This window comes from Aythya ferina (assembly GCF_964211825.1).
Source record: "Aythya ferina genome assembly, chromosome: 8".
In the NCBI taxonomy this organism is placed as follows: domain Eukaryota; kingdom Metazoa; phylum Chordata; class Aves; order Anseriformes; family Anatidae; genus Aythya; species Aythya ferina.
In genome coordinates, this window is record NC_140304.1 from 7251157 (window position 1) to 7274724 (window position 23568).

The 23568-nt window shown below is 35.9% G+C and overlaps 1 protein-coding gene across 4 annotated transcripts in view; it reads right to left on the reverse strand.

The window, feature by feature from the left end:
- CAMSAP2 (calmodulin regulated spectrin associated protein family member 2) overlaps positions 1–23568 on the reverse strand; it is a 79362-nt gene that overhangs the window by 24080 nt on the left and 31714 nt on the right. For 2 of the 4 annotated variants that reach the window (XM_084527626.1, XM_084527627.1), the window contains exons 3-7: positions 14521–14682; positions 13779–13862; positions 8244–8276; positions 3884–4025; positions 697–836 (exon numbers count right to left, since the gene is read on the reverse strand). In XM_084527626.1, the coding sequence (XP_084383752.1) occupies positions 697–836; positions 3884–4025; positions 8244–8276; positions 13779–13862; positions 14521–14682 (561 nt within the window). The remainder of the gene's footprint in view (positions 1–696; positions 837–3883; positions 4026–8243; positions 8277–13778; positions 13863–14520; positions 14683–23568) is intronic. The other 2 variants (XM_084527628.1, XM_084527629.1) reach the window with 1 other exon arrangement.

Here is a 23568-nt window from a genome sequence, read left to right on the forward strand (position 1 = left end):
CCAATAAGAACCTTAAGCAAATGAACAGTGTTTTACATAGAAAAGTCTTAGAGAAACACAATAATGAAGAATTAAATTTACAATTAGACAAGGTATAATTCAATTATTCTGACTTCCCACACAGCTTAAAAATTATAGGATAACCAAACAAAATACTTTTTTTTTTTTTTTTTTTTTTAACTTTCTAAAAAGAGAATAATCTTAGAATGACTAAAAATGCTTAATTGCTTGTTCAAACATCTGTGTGTGGGACTTGCATCCCTGCTTGTATTCCAGGCATAAAAACAACAGATTATTCAACGAAATTAACTCAGGAGAGCAAAAACTGAAAAACACAATAAAAACCCCAACCAAAACTGCATATAAATATAGCATGTTTACAAAAGTAAAAAGTCTAAGATTAAAAAACATAAAATTACAGAGTACATAGAAATGAATAGTGATGGTAAACAATAATTCCATAAACAACTATTAAAAAATTTGTGTTTTTGTGAAAGTCTTAGAAGTTACAACTAATGCAGAAGGTGTTTTAACATCCTGCTGAAATCTGTTGCATGCTGTACCACAAAAAGATGCAACATGCTTTTTCAGTCAGTCATATAGCAATAGATTAAAAGGCTCTATATACCACTAGAAAAAAAAAAAACAAAACAAACAGTCCTGTGGACACTGCTTACATTTTTTAATTTTTGTTACCTTTATTGAAGAAGCTGCATAGAGCATATCCTCAAGACTGAAATGGCAACACTGATTAAGATATTCCTGACAAAATTCTTGAATCAACTGCAGATTATACAAGCTGTCAGCCAAAGACATCGTCTCTTTCAAACAAATATCTAAAAAAAAAAAAAAAAAAAAAAGCCAAGATTAGATATAGTGACAGATCTGCAAAAAGTAATTTTCTTTCGATGGATTCTAGACCATCTTCTGGATAAATGAAAACTTGATTTTTATTTTGTATGTCAAGAGACTTATTTTTCTATTTCAGAACTGTAAGAAATAACAATGTTATATTTAATCTTAAGACAGTTTTGTAGCTTTAGATATTTTCTAACCTTTTTTAAATTTAGATTTTCTCTATACAAGTGCATGCTTTCTCACAAAGTTCTCTTTGCATAGGGAGCATACTTTAATGTTATTAATTCTGAATCTTCACACAAATGCAGCATCAGTTTAGTCTTATATATTTCTGTTTGTGGATTTGGATGCTTGAAATGAGTTTTCAGATAACATGATACATGAATTACCACTCCATGTTTCAAAGTGCTATTTAAAGAAAAAGCAGTAGATAGACTACTGTGGTTATACAGTCTGCTCTGAATATTATTTATACCCAGCTAACATCCTGCTCTCTTTTTATTACAGCTTCTTAAGAGACTAAATAGAAAAAAAGACAGCCCTTGTAAAAAAGAGGAATGAAGAAAATAAAAGAAAAGAGATGTACTTGGAGAGCATGCATTGGTTTTTATTTCTAAAGCAACAGTGTATGACAGAGCTCCACTTAACAGTTTTAAAGCGTGTAGGATACAAGGTTGCTTTAGAAGGGAACTTTGATGCTAACAGGATAAGGATTTCCATCCTGAGGGATTCATAAATTTTCCATCACCCCAACCAATCCTGAGTATAATACTGATAGAAAAAATATTTGACTAAAGTGACCAAAATAGGATTAAGTTTAGTAATGCAAATTCAAACTCATGCATTTTAACCTAATAACATTCTAATGTGATTCAGTAGCTGAAAGCCATACAGAGTAGCAAGGCATTGTGTTTTGGCCAATGCAGAGATAGCTGATGAGCTTTCAGCATCAAGTAGCTATGAAAGAAGCAAACAGGATGCAAACACGTATCAGAAAATATATTTCTAGTAGTGACAGGGAAGCATTGTAAAAGGCAGTACTAAGGTGTCAGTCAGGATTTCTGTGTACAATTATGACCATCCATATTCAAGAAAGATGAACTGAAACTAGACTGGTTACAGAAAATAACTATTAAGGATAATAACAAGAATGGAAATCCACATCACAAGGCGAAATGGAAAAGGCTTGATTCAGTAGCCTGGGCAAAAAGACAAAATGAAACAAAACATATCAGAGGGGTAGATGTCAGATTAGGACAAGATATTCAAGGCAAAGGACACTGCTGGAAGAACAACAGATGCACACAGACAGGCTACAAGCACGTTTAGGTAGGAAAGAAGAATACGATTTAAAACTATGTAAAAAGTGGAGCTCTACAACAGTCTGAATAAGAGTACAGATTTTAAAAAGCTAGGCAGTTTTATCATAGAGCATGATAACGTCTTGCAAAGGATTATATAATTTTGAACAATAGCCAATTTCTTGTCTGACTGACACACGAAGCCCTTTATAGTCTTAGATTCCTAGAAGGAAACCTAGATTTGGAAGTTAAATAAAGACATTATGAGAAGAAAACACCTATTTTAGAGCTCTGTAGTCTGGTTCCTTTTTTGCTTTCTTTCTTTGTTGTTAAAGCATTTTAAAGTATTTTTGCATATGCATTTGCTACCTGCCTTTCTCAGTTTCAACGCAGAACAGAATCTCAGTGAAATGTAACATGCATCAAAACCAGTATTTAAATACAGGGAAGATGTGCAGTCTTTTACGGTGCTACTATTTGCTTAGAGTATCTTTGAATTTACTTCCGAGACAATGACATGCATGTTTATATGTCTTTAGGGAAGGACACTCAACAGACATTAAAGCTAAGTTCAAAGATGACAAGTGCCTTGTTGTGTTTCACTGTGCTCGAAGTCAGAGGCTGGAGGAATCTGCTATATAATATAATATATAATACATATAAATATATATGTCATCCTGCAGTGGTATACAAGGTCCTTCAGACAGTCCGTATTTTCAGTCATGCAGTAAGAAGGAATGAGGTGTTACCCAATTTCAACACAACCCAAGTATTAACTTTTCTGTAACCATATACAATTGTATGTATTTGGCTGCAACATTTATGTAAATTGAAAGTTGTATTTTTCAAAATTCACAGGCCAAAGAAGAATGGAGAATGCATGCATCTCATTCTCTTTCATCTTCAACGCCTACTGTGCTGGAAGCTCCCTATAAAGCAGATGTGTATATGAATTCCATATTCCAGTACCTTTTCAAGCTTTATACCCTTGCTCATAATTCCTGGATTTCTCAGGATGCTTATGTACAAGTGTTCCCACGACATCAAAGGTATCATGGACAGAACATAGGCAGAAAATGACGGGTGTTAGCTGCCAAGACATTTTACAGCTACACGAGGCTCTCAGTTGCCAAGAGGAAGATAGGAGTTTAACCAGGCTGCAGAGCAAAAGAAGATGAAGCTGCTCATCCTCAGACAACTGCTGTTCCAGAACAGCACAACACCATTAAGTTCTACACTATATTCCTGTTTATCAATATTATAGGTAGCTATCAAAGAAGCCCTGAACAGGGAACAACTATTTGCCACACAGTGCAGCTATGCAGAGCTTGTCTACCTGAAAGCCCTTCCATGTTTTATAACTGTAACTGCTCAGATTCACATGAAAGCACTTTTGCAGCTTCAAGAACCAGAGTTTTCCAGATGGTTGCAAGTTTCATAGCATGACAGCAAATGTGTTGCCACAGTCAGATCTGCAATAATATAGTGTAGTACTATTATATTAGTGTGATAACATAAAAGTAAACGCAAGATGGAAGGATACCTTGGTTCTTTCTATTTAATAACACATAGGTACCAAGTAAATACTGAACTTGTCACTGCCACACTTAAATTATGCCTCTTCTGTGTAGTATTTTATTACTTTCCTTGACATATATATATCAAATACAGACATTTCAGCTTATGCAGACACATGTTTACAAGCTGAGACGTGTTAGACATACCCTCCAGTTTAACGATATCTGGACAGTAGAAGTGGATCAGGGCTGCTAAAGCACAACCATCTGTACCATCTTTCAGCAGATTTTCCACCAATGGAATGCAGGGCAGCTGCTTGAGCAACGTTTGCTCCTTCCTGTAGCGAGCCTACAATGTAGAATGAAGAGATTAAGAGAGACAAAGGCTCTGAAACATACGAAGAAACAGGTTTGTATTGTAGGTTTTATGCTCAGTTAGTGAAAAAGGAGTATTCAATAAATAACTTAAAATTCTCAGTGTCAAATTTCCTAGAACTATTCACTTTATACCTCATTTTGAATGACAGAAATAACATGTAAGAGGAAAGGTGCCTACATGCTAAAATTGAGGCTTTCTTTTAAAACTACTGAACTTTGATGATCCCTGTATAGCACGCTAAATTAAGTATCATACAACTTCTTTAACATCCAAGACATCACTATACAATCAGAAATTCTCTCTATGTAAACACAAGACAGACCATTAGCTGCTGTAACTTCAGTTTACTGCCAACTCATATGACCATTAAATTAAAACACCTAAGAATCTTTCCCAAAATTTCAATCATTGATCTGACTTAATGGCAAATTGAGTAACAAGGAAATCTGCATCTGTTCAACTACATTTTTATTACTAGCAAGTGTGACTCTAAGCAGTGGTAAACACAGAGAAAAATTAATGGTCAAGTGTGATGGCCAGGCAGTGGTCCAGGTATAAAAAGGAAACAATTTTAAAAAATAACTCAGTATATAAAGAGATCAGTAGCTCAGAATACTAAGAGAGCATTTACCTGAAGCGAATAAATTTTTCTGGTTTTCTTTTTTGGGCAGGAGGGGGCAAAGGGCTTAGGGCTAACTTGAAAAAAAGTTATTTATCATTCTTAGTTTTGTTTCATGACTTCAAAACAAATGGAGGCAGAAGATTTTAATGTGTTAATATTTAGTTAGACTTTTTTACAATGGTCCTGAAGGATTACTCTTCCATTCATACCACAGAACTACTTATGATGCCAAGAATGTTTCAGAGTAAATTTTACACTACTTTCATTCAAATACATTAAACTGGCAGTCGCCCTGTGGGGATTCTGAGAAGTCTTAGTGGATGTAATTCTGCCTTGCAAAGCTGAAGCTGGAAGTTCCTATCTCCTACCCTTGACCTTTCAGTCTTGCTGGAGCAGTTACTGATGGGGCTGTGCGGGAAGAGTTGATCCACGTAAAACATCTCTTCTCTTTTGCTTCTGTAGCAACTGAGTAGGGCAGGGCTGGAGGTTTTATGGGTGGAGTGGGAACTGTTTTAACTAGCTGTACTGGGAAAAAAAAAAAAAAAAAAAAGGCAACCCAGGGAACCACAGACTAACCAACCCTGAAGGCTATACTTACTGTCACTGCATCTCTGTGGAGGATCACATGGGATTATTTGTAGTGTATGTCAATGTCCTCTAACTGACCCAAGAAGCACAAATCTAGCCTGACAATAGCAGACATCAGTTCTAGGAAAACAAAGGGCTTGTGTTTGGCTCTGAGAACTATCACTTTAACCAAGTAACATTTAAAATAAACCGGATTTAGTCTTTATTTCATACTTGAAATGGACTGGTATTTTTGTCATGTATTTTTCATGCTATGGTAAAGATTCACTAACACCAAACAAAACCATGGTAGTGTTTCATGCATTATTAATACTGTTTTTCTCATGTTAATGATATTTCCTACTATTTTGAATGAAACAGGCCAATTTTGCTTGCACTGAAAAGTTCTTCTTTTTCATTGTTTGGAAATACACTGACCTGCTGCCATGAAAACCCCCTAAGTTTCAAATACCATGTTAATGTGTCCCTGTACTCCCCACCCCCCAATGACTGGAATTAAGTGCTTTACAGCTTTATGACTTAGTTATGAAATAATGACCAAAAATATGGGATACAGATAGACTCTAACATTATTGTCCACCTAGTCCTGTATATTTTATATATTCTTCTAGTACATTTTTAATGGAATATTTGAAAATATTTTTAAATTGATAATACAATCACCTGGTACAGTAAATTCTGTCAAAGTCTGTCATTTTAATAATGCCTCAAAGAGCCTGATGAACAGTGCCTACAAATTCTGGAAACTGTGTCAAATCATTAAATTGGACCTAGAAAGAGGACTTAATTCATTGCAGACAGTAGGCCAAGCACATTACTTCAGGAAAAAGAAACTAATAGAACCTGATATACTAGGTTCATTAAGGTATAATAGGCATCATGTTTCAATTTGGTTGAAAAGATAAAAGAAATTATACCGAAAAATAAAAGACACTGTTAATTGCACTGCATTTTTAATAAACTTCCATTTCAATGAAGTCTTCTAATCAGTTGCAATGTTTGCTAATAAATATGGATGCAATAATGCAAGACACAAACCTCTGCATTTATTATAATCCTATAGTCCTCTTTTAAATACAAGCGCTCACATGGGCATCTTATTCCTGAGATTCTACAGAAACCAGCCTGAATTAGCATCTTTGAGCTAATTCCACTGAACAAATCTAAGTATAGTTTAGACACTGCCATATAAACAAAGTCAGCTAAAAATGAACTGAAAGCACATCAGCTACCCTGTCAGAAGTGCTCATGTGTATTCTGAGGTTATTAATAATGAACACTCTGATCCATTTACCGTATAGTAGGTAACATATTATAAATTTACTCCTCTTTTCAGCTTTTCAGCTGCCTATGTGCTCTGGTTTATCTCACCGTAGACCACTTGCACTATGCAAAGTGAGGAGATGAGAAGAATGGTGGAAGTGTTAGAACATCTGAGCTGCTGCCTTCCTACTGTACTGTCAGTAGGCACCAGGGTTTCTGCTGTATCCCTTCTAAACTAACAAGTTCAAAGTAAATTAAATACCTCTACCTCAGGTTGTTTACGGACAACTGGCAGGCAAATTTAGGTTATAGTTTTCAGCATAATATTTTATATTTGAATACAAATTCTGTGCAATGAATGAATGATTAGTAAACTAACACTGTAGGCAAAAATAGAACAAAAACATTCTGAGATTGCGCTGAAGTAGCCCCTTTGTTGTATTCATGGAACAAAACCCAAAAATGTGCTTAATTTTCTGTAGTGTAAGTGAAGGCCACAAGCAGCTGTTGATTTATTTTTATTTTTTGCATTATACCCTCCACTTAATTGTGCTATCTTAATTCCAAAACAAAATTCAAGTTCTATACTGTGAAGAGCAGAGTCTTTGTGTGTGTAAATGTCACAACTGTAATACACAGCATTACAGAGAAATTGCATGAATAGCATCGCCTGTTATGAGCTTAGAATACTGATTAGTCTACTGAAAAGAGTACTATTTTGTTTCATTTTTATTTTTTTAAATCCAGATACCAGGTGATTTCTGTTGCTGTCTACATGCAACTGTCTTGTTACTTATTAAATTCTCCTTGCAATGTATGAACAATCTTTTACTAGTTAGGACAACAAAGACTTGAGGTACTGCTAGGTCAGTTATTTGGTAATCCTTAGATCAAAGATGGATCGGGATCAGTTCATTGGAATTCAGACTAGAAATATGCCATTCTGCATATACCTAAACAGCTGACTATTTTGTTCCCAGCCAAAGCACGGGTGTCTGTCCATGATAAGATATTATACATATTGAAAAACCTGTTGTAGAATAAGTAATAGCCCCTTACATTTGATAAACAGTAATGAAAATCCCAAGGGAAAAACAGAGAGAAAACAAATATTAACTTTATATTAAAACTTTAATATTATTAAAGTAACCTGAACAGTTACTTTTTAAATTAAATTATTGTCTAACTAGCAGTGGATTGGTTTGGGTTACTGTCTTTGGGGAGAGACCTACCTGAAGTCAGCTGAAAAGTTATGGAATTCTAGACAAATGCTGTGATGATTGAATGTTGTTAGAATAAAAGAAAATTTGAGATTCTATATAGTATTAATGATCAGAAATATTTTCTGCAAGGATCTTTTTAAAATGGTCAATACCAAATAGCTTATCTTTACTGGAACTTTATGGGAAAGTGTTTTGCAAAAAAAAAAAAAAAGAAAAGATAGAATTAGTAAGAGGTAGTACCATCTTATACAAAACCATAGAGAACTTTACCGCTTAAAAAGTATTTCCTTATCCAACAACATATCTTACATCTATTTTGCACAGATTACCTTGCAGAACAGGGTTTTGTATTACGCACACCTTTGCAGAGCAATCTCTTACAAAATTATCTTGTAGAGATAAATGAAATGAGTAACTAGACCAGCATGACATGGACAATGCCATTCCCAAAATAAGCTAGTTGATCAAAGTGAAGCAGTTGGGCAAACTTACAGGAACCAGTTTCCAAAACCATTTGGTAGGAGACTTCAGAGGAAGCAGTAGGAAAAAAAGCATAAAAGCAGAAAGCAAAGGAAAAAAAAAAAAAGGAACAATTTATCAGATTTCATAAATTACTTTTACAAAGCAATTTTCTTTAACATTCTCAGTTTTGTAAAACATTGAGTTGTAATTTAATGGTAAACATTAGTGCACTCTAACCTTTGTGTATTGAGATCATTAGCAGAAATAATACTGGAGAAGTATCTGCAATCTTTGTAGATCAACGTTATAATTTTCCCACATGAACAGATAAGATTGTTATATCAATGCAGTTTTATTAAGCGCTTTCACACATCTAATTATACTCTGAATATGCAATCTGACTAAAGAATTCATTTGAGACTTGAAGCCATGATATCACAAGTATCAAAATGAACTCCAACAGCATAGATGGGGAAGCAGGGAAGCTAAAGCAATGAAAAAAAGGTATAAACACACCGTAGTACATTACAACCAATTGCAGTGAAGTTTGCATTAGTTACTTCAAAGCCAAACAGTTGTTTATAATGTTTAAGAGTATTTTTAAACAGTCATGTAAGTTTTCATAACAACAGGAGGTGCAGACAGTTACAGTTTTGCAATGGCAAATCACATTAGCATCAGCTGCATGATGTGCAATGATCTGAAATGTAGATGGAATTTGGGCTACTAGCACAGAAGTGGTCACAACTGGTATATGCAATTTTAAACTGATATGCCATCAAAAAGTACAAATTATCAAGAAAGTTTTACAGGTATTAAACTTGACCTAAAAGCTTAAGATGAAGCATACTGAAGTTGGTGGATTTTTCTGTTAACTATGCAGACTAGCCTAGAGTAATATTTCTACTGCTCAGGAAAAAAAGAGAACATGTACCAACATTACAGTACACCCAGAAACCCACTCTATGTTATTGTAGTGTAGGAACCAAAAATATTTTTATTTATAGAGAAATATTCCCTGGAAATAGTGAAAAAGTAGTTTTAAAACTCCGACTGCTAACAACTGCATAAAATATCAAGGTTCTGTAGAATACTGCACTTCATAAAAAAAACTTCAACTGTAGTGATAAAAAAAGCTTTATATAAAAAGTTACTGCATAGGAAATGTGCACAGTCCTAACATGACTATTCTCAGCATTCTTCCCCTCTATTCCAATCAGCTGTCACAGTGGAGAATCCCAGGGCCACTTAGAAGAAATGAACCAAGAGATGCATCTTAATGTATGGGTCTAGATAATCCAATCACACAAGTAACCACTTCCTATAGGGTTCAGTTTCTCTTCAACAAACTGAAATCCAGACAATTGATGGAAAAGTACTTTTATTTTAAAAAAGTAAATCTATTTTAAGTGCAATTGGGAAGTAAAACAAAGACAGGTTTTATGTAAATGAACTAAGATAAGATCTGTTCTGCCTATCATTTTACTTAACATTGATATGAATGATATTACTTGATTTAGAAAAGCAAAGCATAGTTCGGACTTCCCACTATTGGTCCAGTCTGCACTCAAAAGGTTTACCAACATCTATTCAATGATAGGCTGGAAAAAAATATTTAAAAATTTTTTAAATTATTTCACACAGCTGTTTCAATTCCAGAGCTTAGTTCTCCATAATGGTACAAACTGAACTAAAACCTAGCAATCTGATACATGTTTATCTATTTAGCTGGAATTATGGTTAAGATGATGAATATGCTTCAAGAGGCTGAAAGACTGAATATTATCAATTTTTAATTTGGAGACACTACAAGATGTATAAACATGTACTTTGTAAAGGTATTTAAGGGGAAAAAGAAAAGCTGAAATCTCTTGGGCAATGCAGTGGGAGTTCAATGGCTGTTGAATTCGCCCTTTATATCAACTTATTATACTGGGAATTATTAAAAATTAGTCACTCACTACAAAAAATCTGAAAAGATTGACCTGACTGATCTCTCCCAATACACACACATACACATATATTTAAATAAGGCAAAAACAAAAACAGTCCCTTGTGTCTTCACCTACTATCTTATAGTAATGTTGTTGTTTATTGTTAAAAGAAGTTTTAAACATGATTCATGCTTAAAACATGATTTAAAAATGGCAGTCATGCCCTTCATCAAGTACTTGTTTCTGGTCTCTTCCTTGCACCATAGTTAGTATTCATGCAGCTGTGCATTAACCAGATCAGGAGGCTGACCTTGCTGCAAACTCTTCTTGACCAGTTAGCTTTTACTAGCAGTGTGGATTTATGACACATTAAATCGTGGAACTATAGTGTTAGAGTTTTACCTTCACACAAAAAGTTGCATTGTTTAAACTAATTAAAAAAACGTTTGAAGAATTCAGGTCTTGGATTGAATACACTTAAATTTGTTTTTCACATGGGATTTGCGCTGATTTGGCTCAAAACTTGTAATTAAGACCAAGTCAGTCTCTAACACAAAAGCAGGGACAAATAGAAGGTTTTTTTTGAGAAAGCTCTGATTACACTGAAAATTAGTTTAACCAGTGCAACTGTACATTCACTACATATTATTCAACGGAAGCCTGAAAACCAAAGCTACTACAAAACTTGAAATCCTAATTCTGAAAGAAGATGCAGAGACTCTACCAGAAAAAGATGAGATTACCACAACCACCGGCAGATCAAGATCCGCAGAGGACTACCTGGAGCTAAAAATCATACATACTCCTTCCTCTCTTATCTTCTACAGGAAGCTAGCAGCAGAAGAAAGTGAAGGAAAACAAAAGCAATCTCATAATCTGTTAACAGTGTTTTTGTCTACCAAGAAATAGATAACAGGTATATCTTACCAGTTATGTTATTTATGTATATGACACTTTTTTTTATATATAAATATACACTATATACTAGATATACTATTGATTGTGAAAGGCTTACAGCAGATTTGCAACAAGATAAGGCATTACGGTCGATCTATTTTTACAACTGATAAATTTAGAAATTTATCACAGTAGAGATTAGAAAAGAAATCAGAAGGCTACTTATTAACTTTGTTTTAGCTTTCAGATACCTAAGTTTGTTGCTTCTCGGCCAGAAATTAAAACTAAAGAAAAATTTTCTCTAACCACTAGAACAACCTATTCTTCCCACGGTTATTTGGCCTTCCCTCTAAATCTGCAGATGAGACATTCTTCATTTAAATTTATCTTGGGTTCAAAACCTCACCACATTTTAGAAACTAATGCAATGGCAGCTGCCCCTTTACTTTAGCAAAAATAGGTGGAAATTTGATAAATACTGTGAGATACAAAAAATGGCTGAGATTTCCTAATAAATTAGCCATCAGTTGAATAGATCAGTGTTTCTCAAAGAAAACCTGGAATAAAATAACCGAAGTTGAAAACACACTACCATCTACCTGCATGAATGAAAAAATGAAAAAGTTCAGCGATTCAGTATCCTTAAGTACTTTAAAATAGAGCTTACCGAATATTCCAGATGCTAGACTTACTTTCTAAAGGCAGAGTCCACTTGTCATTGCATTCACTGAAACCTCATGGTACAAATGATATGTTGACTCATTTTCCCAAGAACTTATTCCTTTTTTTTTTTTTTTTTTTTTTTTTAAATTGTAGTCTACAAAAAACTGTTACTGGCAGACAAGACATCCAGGGGTCAACCTGAGGTTTTGCCCACACTAAGTCTTTTAGATAACATAAAATAATACAGAAAATACAATCCCCTAATACAAACCCCTAGAAGCGAATGCTTCACATGACAATGTAATCTATATTGCTGAATCTCACACTGAGTCAAACAACCTAACATGCACCTGAGATAACACTATCTAAAAATCAGTGTCCAGAAGGCCTTAATTACAAATTTTTCTATGATACGGCAAGTGTAGCATGATTTTGCTGTTTTGGAAATACATCCATACATTGGCCAACAGAATAGGGCTGTGATTGTTTTAGATATTCACAGTTCAGAAGAAAAACTCCACAAATATATGCACCATCTTTAGGCATTTTTTTCTTCTATTGGGTTTATTTATGGGATAGAGTTATAGCCTATAAATATCTTTCAACAGTTGAAAGAACAATGACATTATAAACTAAAAATTTAATCTTAATATTCTTAACAAAATGCAAACAGTAATAAGTGAAAATCAACAATGATTTAACAAATACAGATAATTTTATGTCATTGCTTTGATAATGTTTTATTTCATATGCCACTCTTTGTCACAGTAAGACTCCCATGTGCTTTGGATTTTAAAAATTATTCTAATCTTTCAAAAATGACCTAAGCAATACATAAAACTTCCTACTATTATCTTCAAGGAAAAAAAAATAATCACTAGAAGACAGAGGATCTAACTTGCTTCACATCCCCAGTTTGTTTTATTTTAACTTGAGAAACGAACCTGTCAAGCATTTAGTATTCTCAAAACTTCTATGCCATTACTGAACACAGTAACACATGCATCAGGGTCTCACTACAATTGTAAAGAATGCTGTTTTCTTTTGCTGAGTCACATACTTACTAATCAGCCTTCATCATTCCTTATGTTTAAAAAGAAACCACAAGTGCAAGAACATTCATTGCATCTATGCTTTTTGAGGCCGGACTTCTAATCTAGCCAGGTAACCCTCAACTCCTTCGGAGAAGCACTAAAAGGGAGCTAGCTGCTCACAGGAAAACAAGACCAGGAAGAGAACTAGGATTACAGTCTTTAAGCAGATAGGAAATCTGTTCTGCTTTCAAATGCAGGGATAATACCAATGGGTGATCTAACTGACTATCCCAGTTTTCCCCAGTAAAAATTATATCACAATAGGGTAAATAATCTCCTTCTGAAACAAGCAATTCTATGTATTTTGGAACCACATGCAAGCCTTCTACATTTCAATGGATATAATGCTATTTAATTAACTGAGCTCCACAAAACCAAACCAAACCAAACAAAAACTTGTTAGGAAAGGGTATCAAACCATTTTATCATTTATATAATAAAACTTGTAATCAACCAGTATCATGGATCACAGCAATGCTTCCCATGATGCCACATACAGATTTATCTCTTCTAAGATGCATCTAACTCACAAGGGTGAACACTAAAAAAAAACATGAATAAAAATATGCTTTTCTTTTTCATCTTAGTTCCAACTGCAGTTTGAATTCATTAACTTAATAAAATTCCTTAAGACCAATATAACTGATGTTTCCCTGATACTGAAGATTTATTTGTTAAAAAGGGCAACAGGAACAGGAAGTGCAAATCTACCATTGTTACATTTAAAATAACCATTTCATGGAAATCATTAAACTAATAACAAAACAACTGAAAAGGAGATGAACCTCAATGATCCTTGTGGGTCCCTTCCAACCCAGTATATTCTATGATTCTATGAAAACTAAAAGCTTTCTTTAACAAACAGTTAAAAGTTCAATATCTGCAAATGTATGTCTGCCTATACATACCATATGCAAGTAGTTTTTGTTTACAGATAAATTTATTCTTGTTAAAAGCATTTTAACTCTTACACCTACCTTTTGACCTCCTGCAGATTCTGCGCTGTGATGCTCTTTTAGTTTTTGCTCCTGTTCCATTATGTCTTTCAAATGTTCATTTACCTGGAGACAAAACAACTTGTTCAGTGGTCTAACAAACTGTAGAAATTGCAAGTTTTCTAAAGGTCTGTAAATCAACACCAAGTTAAATGAAAAGATTGAACACTTATTTCTGACTCTATAACCCTGAAGCATAACCAGCAAATGTCAATGTTTCAACTGCATTTTAGGTCACTTGCTGTTAGCTTTACATTGTTCAAACTACCCTGTCCCTTATTATGCTTCATCACATTTGATTAAGAGTGTGTTGCTGCCATTTGATTAGATTACGTGGTGAAGGTAGATCACTTCAAGCAAAATGCATTCAAATATAAACAGAACACCTTGCATGATAAATTACACAATACCAAGTCAACTCTTAACAGGGCCAACAAGGGACCCTCAACCAACCATCACAGAATATCAACACGATAGTCAACGTGTCAATGTCATAGGTAGTATTACTGTTTTTTATTTGAACTTGTCATTCATCTTGTTCACATAACGCATTTAACTGATTTCTGCAAACTTTGCTTTTTACTATCCACACGCAGCAGATGAAGCCACAATCTGCATTAGATGCAGTTTTGATAGACCTATGTACATACATCTCCCTATCCACCTCTAATTGAATTACATGGGCTACGAAGAAAATCACAGCTTGCTTTTCCCGTGTACATACCTTGTTTATCCAAAACATGACAGCATCCTCAATGTCATAAGGTAGATCTGTAGCTTGGAAGAAGGATGAATACTGCTGAGTGCATGCAATTACTTTCTCAACGCTGACCATCTCTACAGTGTATGCCATCATAAGAGTATCGATCATAGCCAAGTGAGCACTCTACAAAGAGAAGCAGGAATGCCTAATCACTTTCTTACTTATTGTTTGCAAACATACCCAGACATGCACAAAGACCGTAACTGTAAGAACTACCAATTTTCTGTCTGTTTTTCACTTTTTGAATCAAAGACAAATGATAGAAATATGCATAGTGGATTTGAGAAAGCAACACAAAGCACAGGAACATTTACTGAAAAGATATTGCAAATTAAAATAACTTGTAGTAAAATCAATAAAAATTAATGAACTTGAAAGAATAAGTAATTTTTATGATTCAAACATTAAATCACTTTGATGTTTTATCAGAGCCAAAGAGATCTTCTGAAGTTTTCACCCTAGTGAAAACAACCCCGCTGCCTGATCGATGTTATTTGTACTGGAAATAAAAGCTGAGAGTGTCTGGCAAACAACCGTCATTATCATGTGAACACTGCGTAAGTGGAGGCTTACCTATTTTTAAACTCATAATCCAGGAAGATGATACAATTATAAAAACCTTAATTAGAAAAAAATGACAGAAAACATTTATTTTTCTTCTAGCAAACTAATTATCTTATACAAAATTCTTCACTCAGAGGGTGGTGAGGCCCTGGCACAGGCTGCCCAGAGGAGCTGTGGATGCCCCATCCCTGGAGGTGTTCAAGGCCAGCTGGGATGGGGCTTTGGGCAACCTGGGCTGCTGGGAGGTGTCCCTGCCCATGGCAGAGGGGCTGGAACTGGGTGGGCTCTAAGGTCCCTTCCAACCCAAAGCATTCTATGATTCTATGTAGATATAGTTATATATGCACAACTTGATTTATGATAGGCATTATAAATAAAATATATCTTCTGTTAACAGATATGTTTCTCCTGATATTGTTATGTATTGAAAGACAAGGGCTATTTCACATTTTCTGATAATAATAATAATAAATAAAAAAAAAAAACAAACACAAACAAACAGGATTTTCCTTAGATTCTTATGACTACAAAAGTGATATCAGTTTGTAGAGAAACATGTGTTTCTGTTTCATAAGTAGAGAACAGCAGCAGCTTTCTAAGCATTAAGGAACATTTCTCCTGAACCAGAACGATTTCCAAAGACGCTATTTTTGAAAACACTGCCTTTAAACACATCTCACATTGCAAACAAAGACCCCAAACACTCGTTAACACCATCACTTCAGTTCAATTCTGTAGGAAAATATTCATATAAATATTTCAGAAGGTAGCTTTTACAGCCATGGCAACAGCAATGAACGACACGAGCCACGCAGCCGTACGCTATAATCACCACAGCTGAGGCTGTACACACACACTGCTTGGTCCAGGATTATGAGGGGGGAAAAAGACCAACAGATTCAGGTTTCACGCTGCCCTTAGTGTTTGTATTACTAGAGAAAGTGAGGATGCTGGCCTCGGGAGCAGCACACACCATTTTTTACGCAGTTAAGCTGCTTTGTTTGACAAAAAAGGCAGGCTATACTTACTGTATACATTACCTAGAGATGTTCACAAAACTGTTCCTGACAGGCAACCTTCCTGCAACAGCTTAGGCTCTGCACACCCTGATGTGCCCCGTGAGCCCTTCTGCCTGCTGCAGGCTCTATCCATGCTGCTAGCACAGGCAGCACGGCCGGGCTGGTAACCAGCATCACCCAGCGCTTCTTCATCCCCTCACAAGACGTCAGTGCCCATCTCTTGCACCCAGAAGGCTCATTCCAGCCCACACATCCTTTCTCTTCGGCCCACTGCCACTCTCCCCCAGTAACTCAGGTGCCTGCCTGAAAAGATGCAGGGAGCAGACTCCTCAAGGACAAGGCTGGGCAGGCCTCACCTCACCGAGCAAGAAGTCAGTTCACAGAAAGGGCTGTTCCCCTTGTTTCATAGTGGGTTTAGGAGCTGAAAAAGACCTGCCTCAGCCTCCTGTGTGCAGACACATTGACTTAAGGCATTACAGCTCCTCGGTTGAAGACCAAACTCTCACCTCAGAGCGGAACACAGGTGGCTGGAAAACTACACCCCAGTGTGCGACACAGCCGCTCCTCAGTGTGTGTTCACACACAGGCTCTCTGACACACTCCAAAGCTGAGAGAAGGCCAAGGCCTGCACCTAAATACACTCCGAGGCACAGGGAGGGAAGTACACTGCCTTCTCTGCGGTGTTTTATCAAGAGATGGAAAAAAGTCATTGAGCAGCTTGGTTCAGAGACTGCAGAATTAGGTTATGAAGCAACAGCTGAAGAATCGCATTAAACGGCATGGTGCTGCAGTGAAGTCTGCCCTCATTATAGAGGAAAAATACCTATATGTGTCCAAACAAATTGGTAAACAGATTATTCACATCTTAGAGTCGGTATCCATGGTATCCATAAATACAGAAATTGGCTGAAAACATGATTTAAAGGAAGTAAACTCATTACACTGTGCTACAAACGAAATTTACAAAAATGACACTTAAGTTTCTGTCAGTTGCAAAAATGTTTTTATTTCTGGATATATACTTTTATGGAAGAGTACTTTCTATTCTTTTGTATCCCATACCAACATTTATGGCTTGATTTCAGATAACTTTTCCGATTTAAGCTGTGACTTTTAAAATAAACCTTTGCCTACATGTAAAACTCTCTTCACTCTACCATAGCATTCATGCAAATTCCACTTAGTTCTGACACCCACACCTTAAAATGCAGCCCATTTCTTCTGCTCAAACATCAACACATTATGTGTTTAATATGTGCCTACAACATTGCCCAGTCTGTGTTTGATCCACATGTTGTTGAGTGACTGTTTGGAGAGAAAAACAATAGAGCAAAGTTCAAAAACCACTGCTACCACTCAAACTTTATTCACTACTTGCTTGCTGCCTACCAATATGCTCAATACATTATAAATGAATTGAGAAAATTAAATTAATGACAACAGGCTAGCTGAGTCACCTATTTTCAATGTTTCTAGCAAATTATTAATGAACCGCAAACGACTTAAGCAAACAGAGAGAGGAACGAGAAGGATGACCTTAGCCAGTCTGTACTATCAAAACAAGGTTTAATCAACTTTCACTCACACCAATGGGATCCACATCACAACCCTGTTTTCCTTATAGTTCAGACAGGACACTCAAAAGGTCATTTTTATAGAACATTAAAAATAAGAACTTTAGTCAATTTGCGTCTATGATCCTGAGAAACAATCGACAAATTTACAGATTTTTGCCAGCTGAAAAAAACAAATTTTATTTAACAGACTGTTACTGTAGTAATTAAAATATTAAAAGTTATCAAATATGATTTTTCTCCCCAGAAAACTGCAAGCAAACAAATAACAAATAAGGTAACTTACACCTAATTTTTTTTATTTTCATTTTAAATTAATTTCACACACAGTTCCCCTGTTTTTTCCCCACTTATCCTGGAGAAAGTCAGACAAGCTGCATTCTTTTACATATTTTCATTCATTGTGCTAAACAAGAAAGCCTAAATTAAAAACTGTGCTAAAAAATGTAATATCCTACTGTTCCAAACACAGGGTTTATCAGCATAACTGCTGAAGTTCTGAAAAAAATAAATTTAAAGTTATTGTAGCAGTCAAGTTCCCTTTCTTGTGCATCTCACTGCGCAGTGTATTTTAGGTAGAGCTAATAAAGCAAAAGGGAGAAGCCACTTTTACCAGTAAGGTCCGCAATGTGACTGAACCTTGTTATAAAGAAGTGATCTTTCATACCCGAAGAGAAACACTGATACTGTTCTCAGCTGGGCAGAAACTGGGATCATTGCTCAGCACTGTCTTCGTTCTCTTCAGAAGCTGTAATACAACACCTGAAGGAAGTCCCAGGAGCTGCTGCTGCCTGGTACCTACATGTGGATGGTACTCTAACTCCTGCCATTTCCTCCAACACGTCAGCATTCTGACACGCAGAATAAAAAACTAGGCAGGATATCACGCTGTCATATCCCTCCCACATCCAGAACTGCATATTTCAATATATACACATGATTCAAGCATATTTCAATAAATACACATGACTTTGGGAAAAAAACACACCTTGTTGAGGGATAAATAAATTTTTTTATTTTATATTAACATTTATAGACTGATTTACAAAAGCATTAATCTTTTTTCTTTTTTTCTTCTAGATATTTCTATAATACATGAGCAGTGAACAACATAGGAAGTAATGCACTTACCACAGCAAGACTCAGTTATGCTGAGATTTGGTCTAAGCCAAATTAAAAAAAAAATAGTCTTTCCATTCCTTGATCATATCAACACAATGGTGCAAAGTACTAAGATTTTGTATGGCACAGCGTGAATTATTAAAAAAAATACAAAATGCTATATTATTAGAGATACTTTATTTTTAAGATGAACGTGGTTTTGTGTTTCTCAGCTACACCCTGCACAGAATGTTACGAGTTTTACCTCAATAATCTCATATAATTACTGGTTCCTTTCTGCTTCTTTAATGTAGGTTCCACAGCTTTATTTTCTGCTACTGAATAGTTCAGTAAGAGGCTTACTGAACTGTAGAATTATTATTCTGAAGCATCGTTGCTAATGCTTCCTCTGTCTGCCTCATCTTAAGTTATAGAGCTTGCTCCATCTCCCTTGAAGAATTGCCAACAACTTCACAGAGAAACGTGCTGTGGAAAAGGTGTACATGATATCGTACACACACAAATACTTATGGATAGATACTGCATATTATAGACACCTCTGCTATTAGTACATACTACTACCATACTCCATTAAAGGATCCAAGTCAGGAGGTCTCTTCTGTCCTGACCCTTTAGGAAAATCATAGGGAAAACCATTTCTCAGTTTGCTATTTGAGGAAAGGGACAGAAAAAAATAAAGAAAAATGTCCCCTGGTCTCACTATGCTTTAATAGACAATCTTTGACAGGACATGTCTTTTGTAAACAGAAATGGCTTTTGTAAATAGAAACACATATTTACGTTCTTATGGAAGGAAGCTTGTTGTGGTTCAAGAATTTTTTGACAAGAATTTTGTGAAGAAATTTGGTCACATTTAGGAAAAAAGTCTTTACACAGTAGCTCTCACTTGCACAATAAAAATGCATTTCTAGTTAAACTCTCTAAAGATTTTGCTCAAGCTGGACTAGGCACCTGAACAGAAAACAGAAAAGATCAGATCACTACAACTAACTGAGAGAATGGTTTATCACCTTTTGCGTCAATAGCTATACTTGTTGCCAACTGTGCTCACCTGTTGAAAAAAGGTTTTGGATCCATGTATTTCTCAAAATGCAGAAAACAAAACAAAACAACCAAGTTTGGGTCACAACGTTCACATGCAGCATTCACACCACTGCAGACAGCTACTCCAGTGAACAAAAACATAGAGTAAACTCCATGGGCTTGATGAAATTCAGCCTGAAGATACTACATGCAAGCACTAAAACTACAAATATGTTAAATGTTTAGTGCATTCTTAAAAATAGCTGATCTGTTAATGCTAACTAAAGTAATATTTCCTAAAATAAAATGGCAATTCTCACAATGTTCTGCCAGTATATGCCAGTTCTTGATTTAATGTTGAATTTCCTGTCATGATTACTACTGCGGGTTATTTGCTAGTTAATACAGAACAAGGATAACTGGAAAGAAACAAAATAAGAAAAGAATACAATAGCCAAGAGATCATCCCCATAGAAAACATCGCTGAAATTACAACTGCCCAAGTCTTAAGAGAATCTACAAGAATAATGAGAGGACTATCTATATTCCAGTTCTCGTTTAGGAGTGGAAAAGGGTTGAACTGCAGCTCATGGAAAGCACAGGCAAGGCTCGATACTGCAGGAGGTGAGGAAGGAAATTATGAGTGGAGACAATGGGCAATAAACCTACTACAAACTTCAAGGTTATTATATCATGTATTTATTTATTATGTACTAAAATTTTGACAATTCAGATACTTTAAAGGGGATACTTTTAAAAGACTGATGAACAAAATGAACAGTCAGAAGTATTCGGTCCTGCCATTTGTCACAATTTTTGGACTTAATTCTTCACTTGCCTCACACAATACTAATGCCTAGCACAACTCTAAAATAAGCCCAGTTGTCTCGTTATTCTTGCCCTGCAATGCAATGATCAGGTTGAATTACCTCACGGCATTTTCATGAGGAACAAGCACTTAGCTCCAGCAAGATGCTTGTTCAGCAGGAACGGGCATTACTGAGTCATGCCAAACACATCGTAACAGGTTCTGCAAGGTCGGGGGAATGCTTTTATTTTCAGTGTTTATTATAACCTGCCGTATTTGGTTAACTTTTTACATTTGGTAATCAGTTACATAAATGTATAAAAACATCGTGGTTTGATTCACTATACGTATTTGACATGGGAAATAATTCATATCTAGAAATAGATTTGTTAAGTATATAACCTAGGTACGTTAGGCATTTTGGTAACAGTTCTCCTGCCTAAGGTTTCTTCATAATGCTTATTAGGAAATTTAGTAACTTAATCTATTAACTCAATCCTAGTTAAATGCTTAACGGATTCCCAAATTCTTTTAGAATCACATCACCAAGTGGGACTTTGCCCCTGAACCCTTCCAGGTCTCCTCAGAGTGAAAAAAAAAAACACATGAAATTCTTGCACAACAAGCACTGGAATCAAGAACTACCAAATGAAGGTCATTCTATTATTTTTATCGTTTTAGAGTTTCACACTACCTAAAAAAAAATAATAATATTTATATATCCCCACACAGACACTCTGCCAAGAATTACTCCAGGAACTGGCACATCAGTGTCTTCATATCAAGTTCTCATTTTCCCAAATAAAATATTTGCAGTTACATAGGCTAAACTAAAATGAGAAATTAATACAGGATAACTGATAGCAAGATGAGTTATACATATTTAGAGGAATAAACAACACTGGCCTCAGATTTCCTGGAGTATTTTGCTTTCGCTGATAATTAAGGGTTTTGCTAGATCGCACAGTCAAACCCTGTCCAGATAAACTAGAAACAAAAATAACATACAACAATTTTTGTTTTGTGCTTGCACAAACGTGCATTGTTTGCTTGTTCTTATGCTCTAGACATTTAAACCACGAAGAAACAGCAATTATATAAAACACCATCTGAACTTTTTTGTGTCACAACAACCTCCACCAATCTTTGCAGAATACAGGAGTTGGGAAAGAGAGAGACAGGGCTTGGGTTGCAAACCACGCATATCCATATCCAAATGGGAAGTAGTTCCCTCTTCCTGACTCACTCATACCTGCATGGCAATGCCACTGAAAGCAGTGGTGTAACTCCTCCGGCAGCTCAGCTAAGCACGTCCGGAGGCTGTTGTCACAGGCAGCAGCACCCTAGCCTGTTCATCGCAGAAATACTGGAGAACTACCACTTCTGGGTGGAGACACAGCAGCAGAGACAAGACAAGCCACGCTGCTACAGAATTTGGGGTGTGCGCTATAAGTACAGGAAAGGGAGAGAAAGAAAAGAGGCTGAGATCCCAGAATAAGAGGATATGTAGGTCTGGGGTACTAATTTAAGGCAGTGACAGCAGAGGCTGTCTTCTCCAGTGCACAACACGTTGTGCTCCAAGTTCCACTGACAAAGCCACCCACGGCCCCCTGGAGTTTCTGAGACATTTTGAAACCTTGCAACCCAGACTTCTAGTTCATTTACTTTCCATTAAACTATCAATAGCCATTTTTGAATGACAAATGAGAGTTGTGTTCCCCAGGTAAGCGATGCAGCATGCTTTCTGACTGACGACACTTCTGTTTTGCCTTTTCCTTACCATGGAACTGGTTCTTTACTGTCACGCAACTTAACTTATCTCTTTCTACTGCCCTATGGCCTTGGGTTCTGACAAAGAGAGGTCTAATAATGTGCTCTTCTGCACAGAGTACTAATTAGCGTCATTTTTCTCTTTGCTCTCATTACTGTGATGAATAATACGATACACTGGTTTGTTGACTTACTACGTTTGACACACACCAGAGATTGGAAGGTTGATTACTCATTGCAATTTAGGATGATTCTCAGGTTTACAGAGAACGTAAGTAGTAGATCATTTTCTACAATTTGCTGGAGCAAAACTCAAATAATATTTGAAAGAAAACCAAGTCAAGGAAAACCTGATGTTGGAAGTGACCTCTGGATTTCATTTAGAGCAATATCTTCAAGGCAGGTCCAGCAAGCTCCTGTTTCTCAGTGGCTTCCCCAGTCACATTCTTAATATCAACAAGGATGGAGAACCTACAGTGTCTCTGGGTAACCACCTACCTAATGTCTTCCATCATGTCAAAGTTGGCTGGTTTCAATCTCAGTATAAAATCCCAGCTTCAGGGAAAGTATATGGCTAAATTCAACCCTACAGGAAGACTATGCAGCTCGTTTGGTTCAGTAAGAGAATACAAGTCTGAGCTCTCGATAACACTATTTGATACAGGTAAATACAGACCACTTCCTCTCCTACATGTATAATAAAAGAGATCAAATTAGCAGTGGTTCTCTCATTTCTCAAACCAAAAACGACTACAATAGGGCATTTAATTGAAATCTTCAACTAAAGTCCAGTGTTGGTACTAAAACAAACAAACATAACCCTGTAAAGTCATCCACAGCACAAGCAAACACAAGGTACCATGCCGTTGTTGTCTTTTACAATATAAATCAAGTATTCCTTTAATACAAGCATAAACAATACAGACTTCTGTTCAGCATAATTCAGCCTACCACATAAAATTTAAAGTTTCACCAGACAATATGAGAAGTGGGAAAGCAATCAGGATGTTATCTTTCAAACGTAGGAAATGAGCTTGAATTTTTGTGTGAAGAGCTATATAAAACATTCCTACATTTTCATCTGACAAGGCTCCTTATAAATTCCATTCTGCCTTTTTCCTTACACATT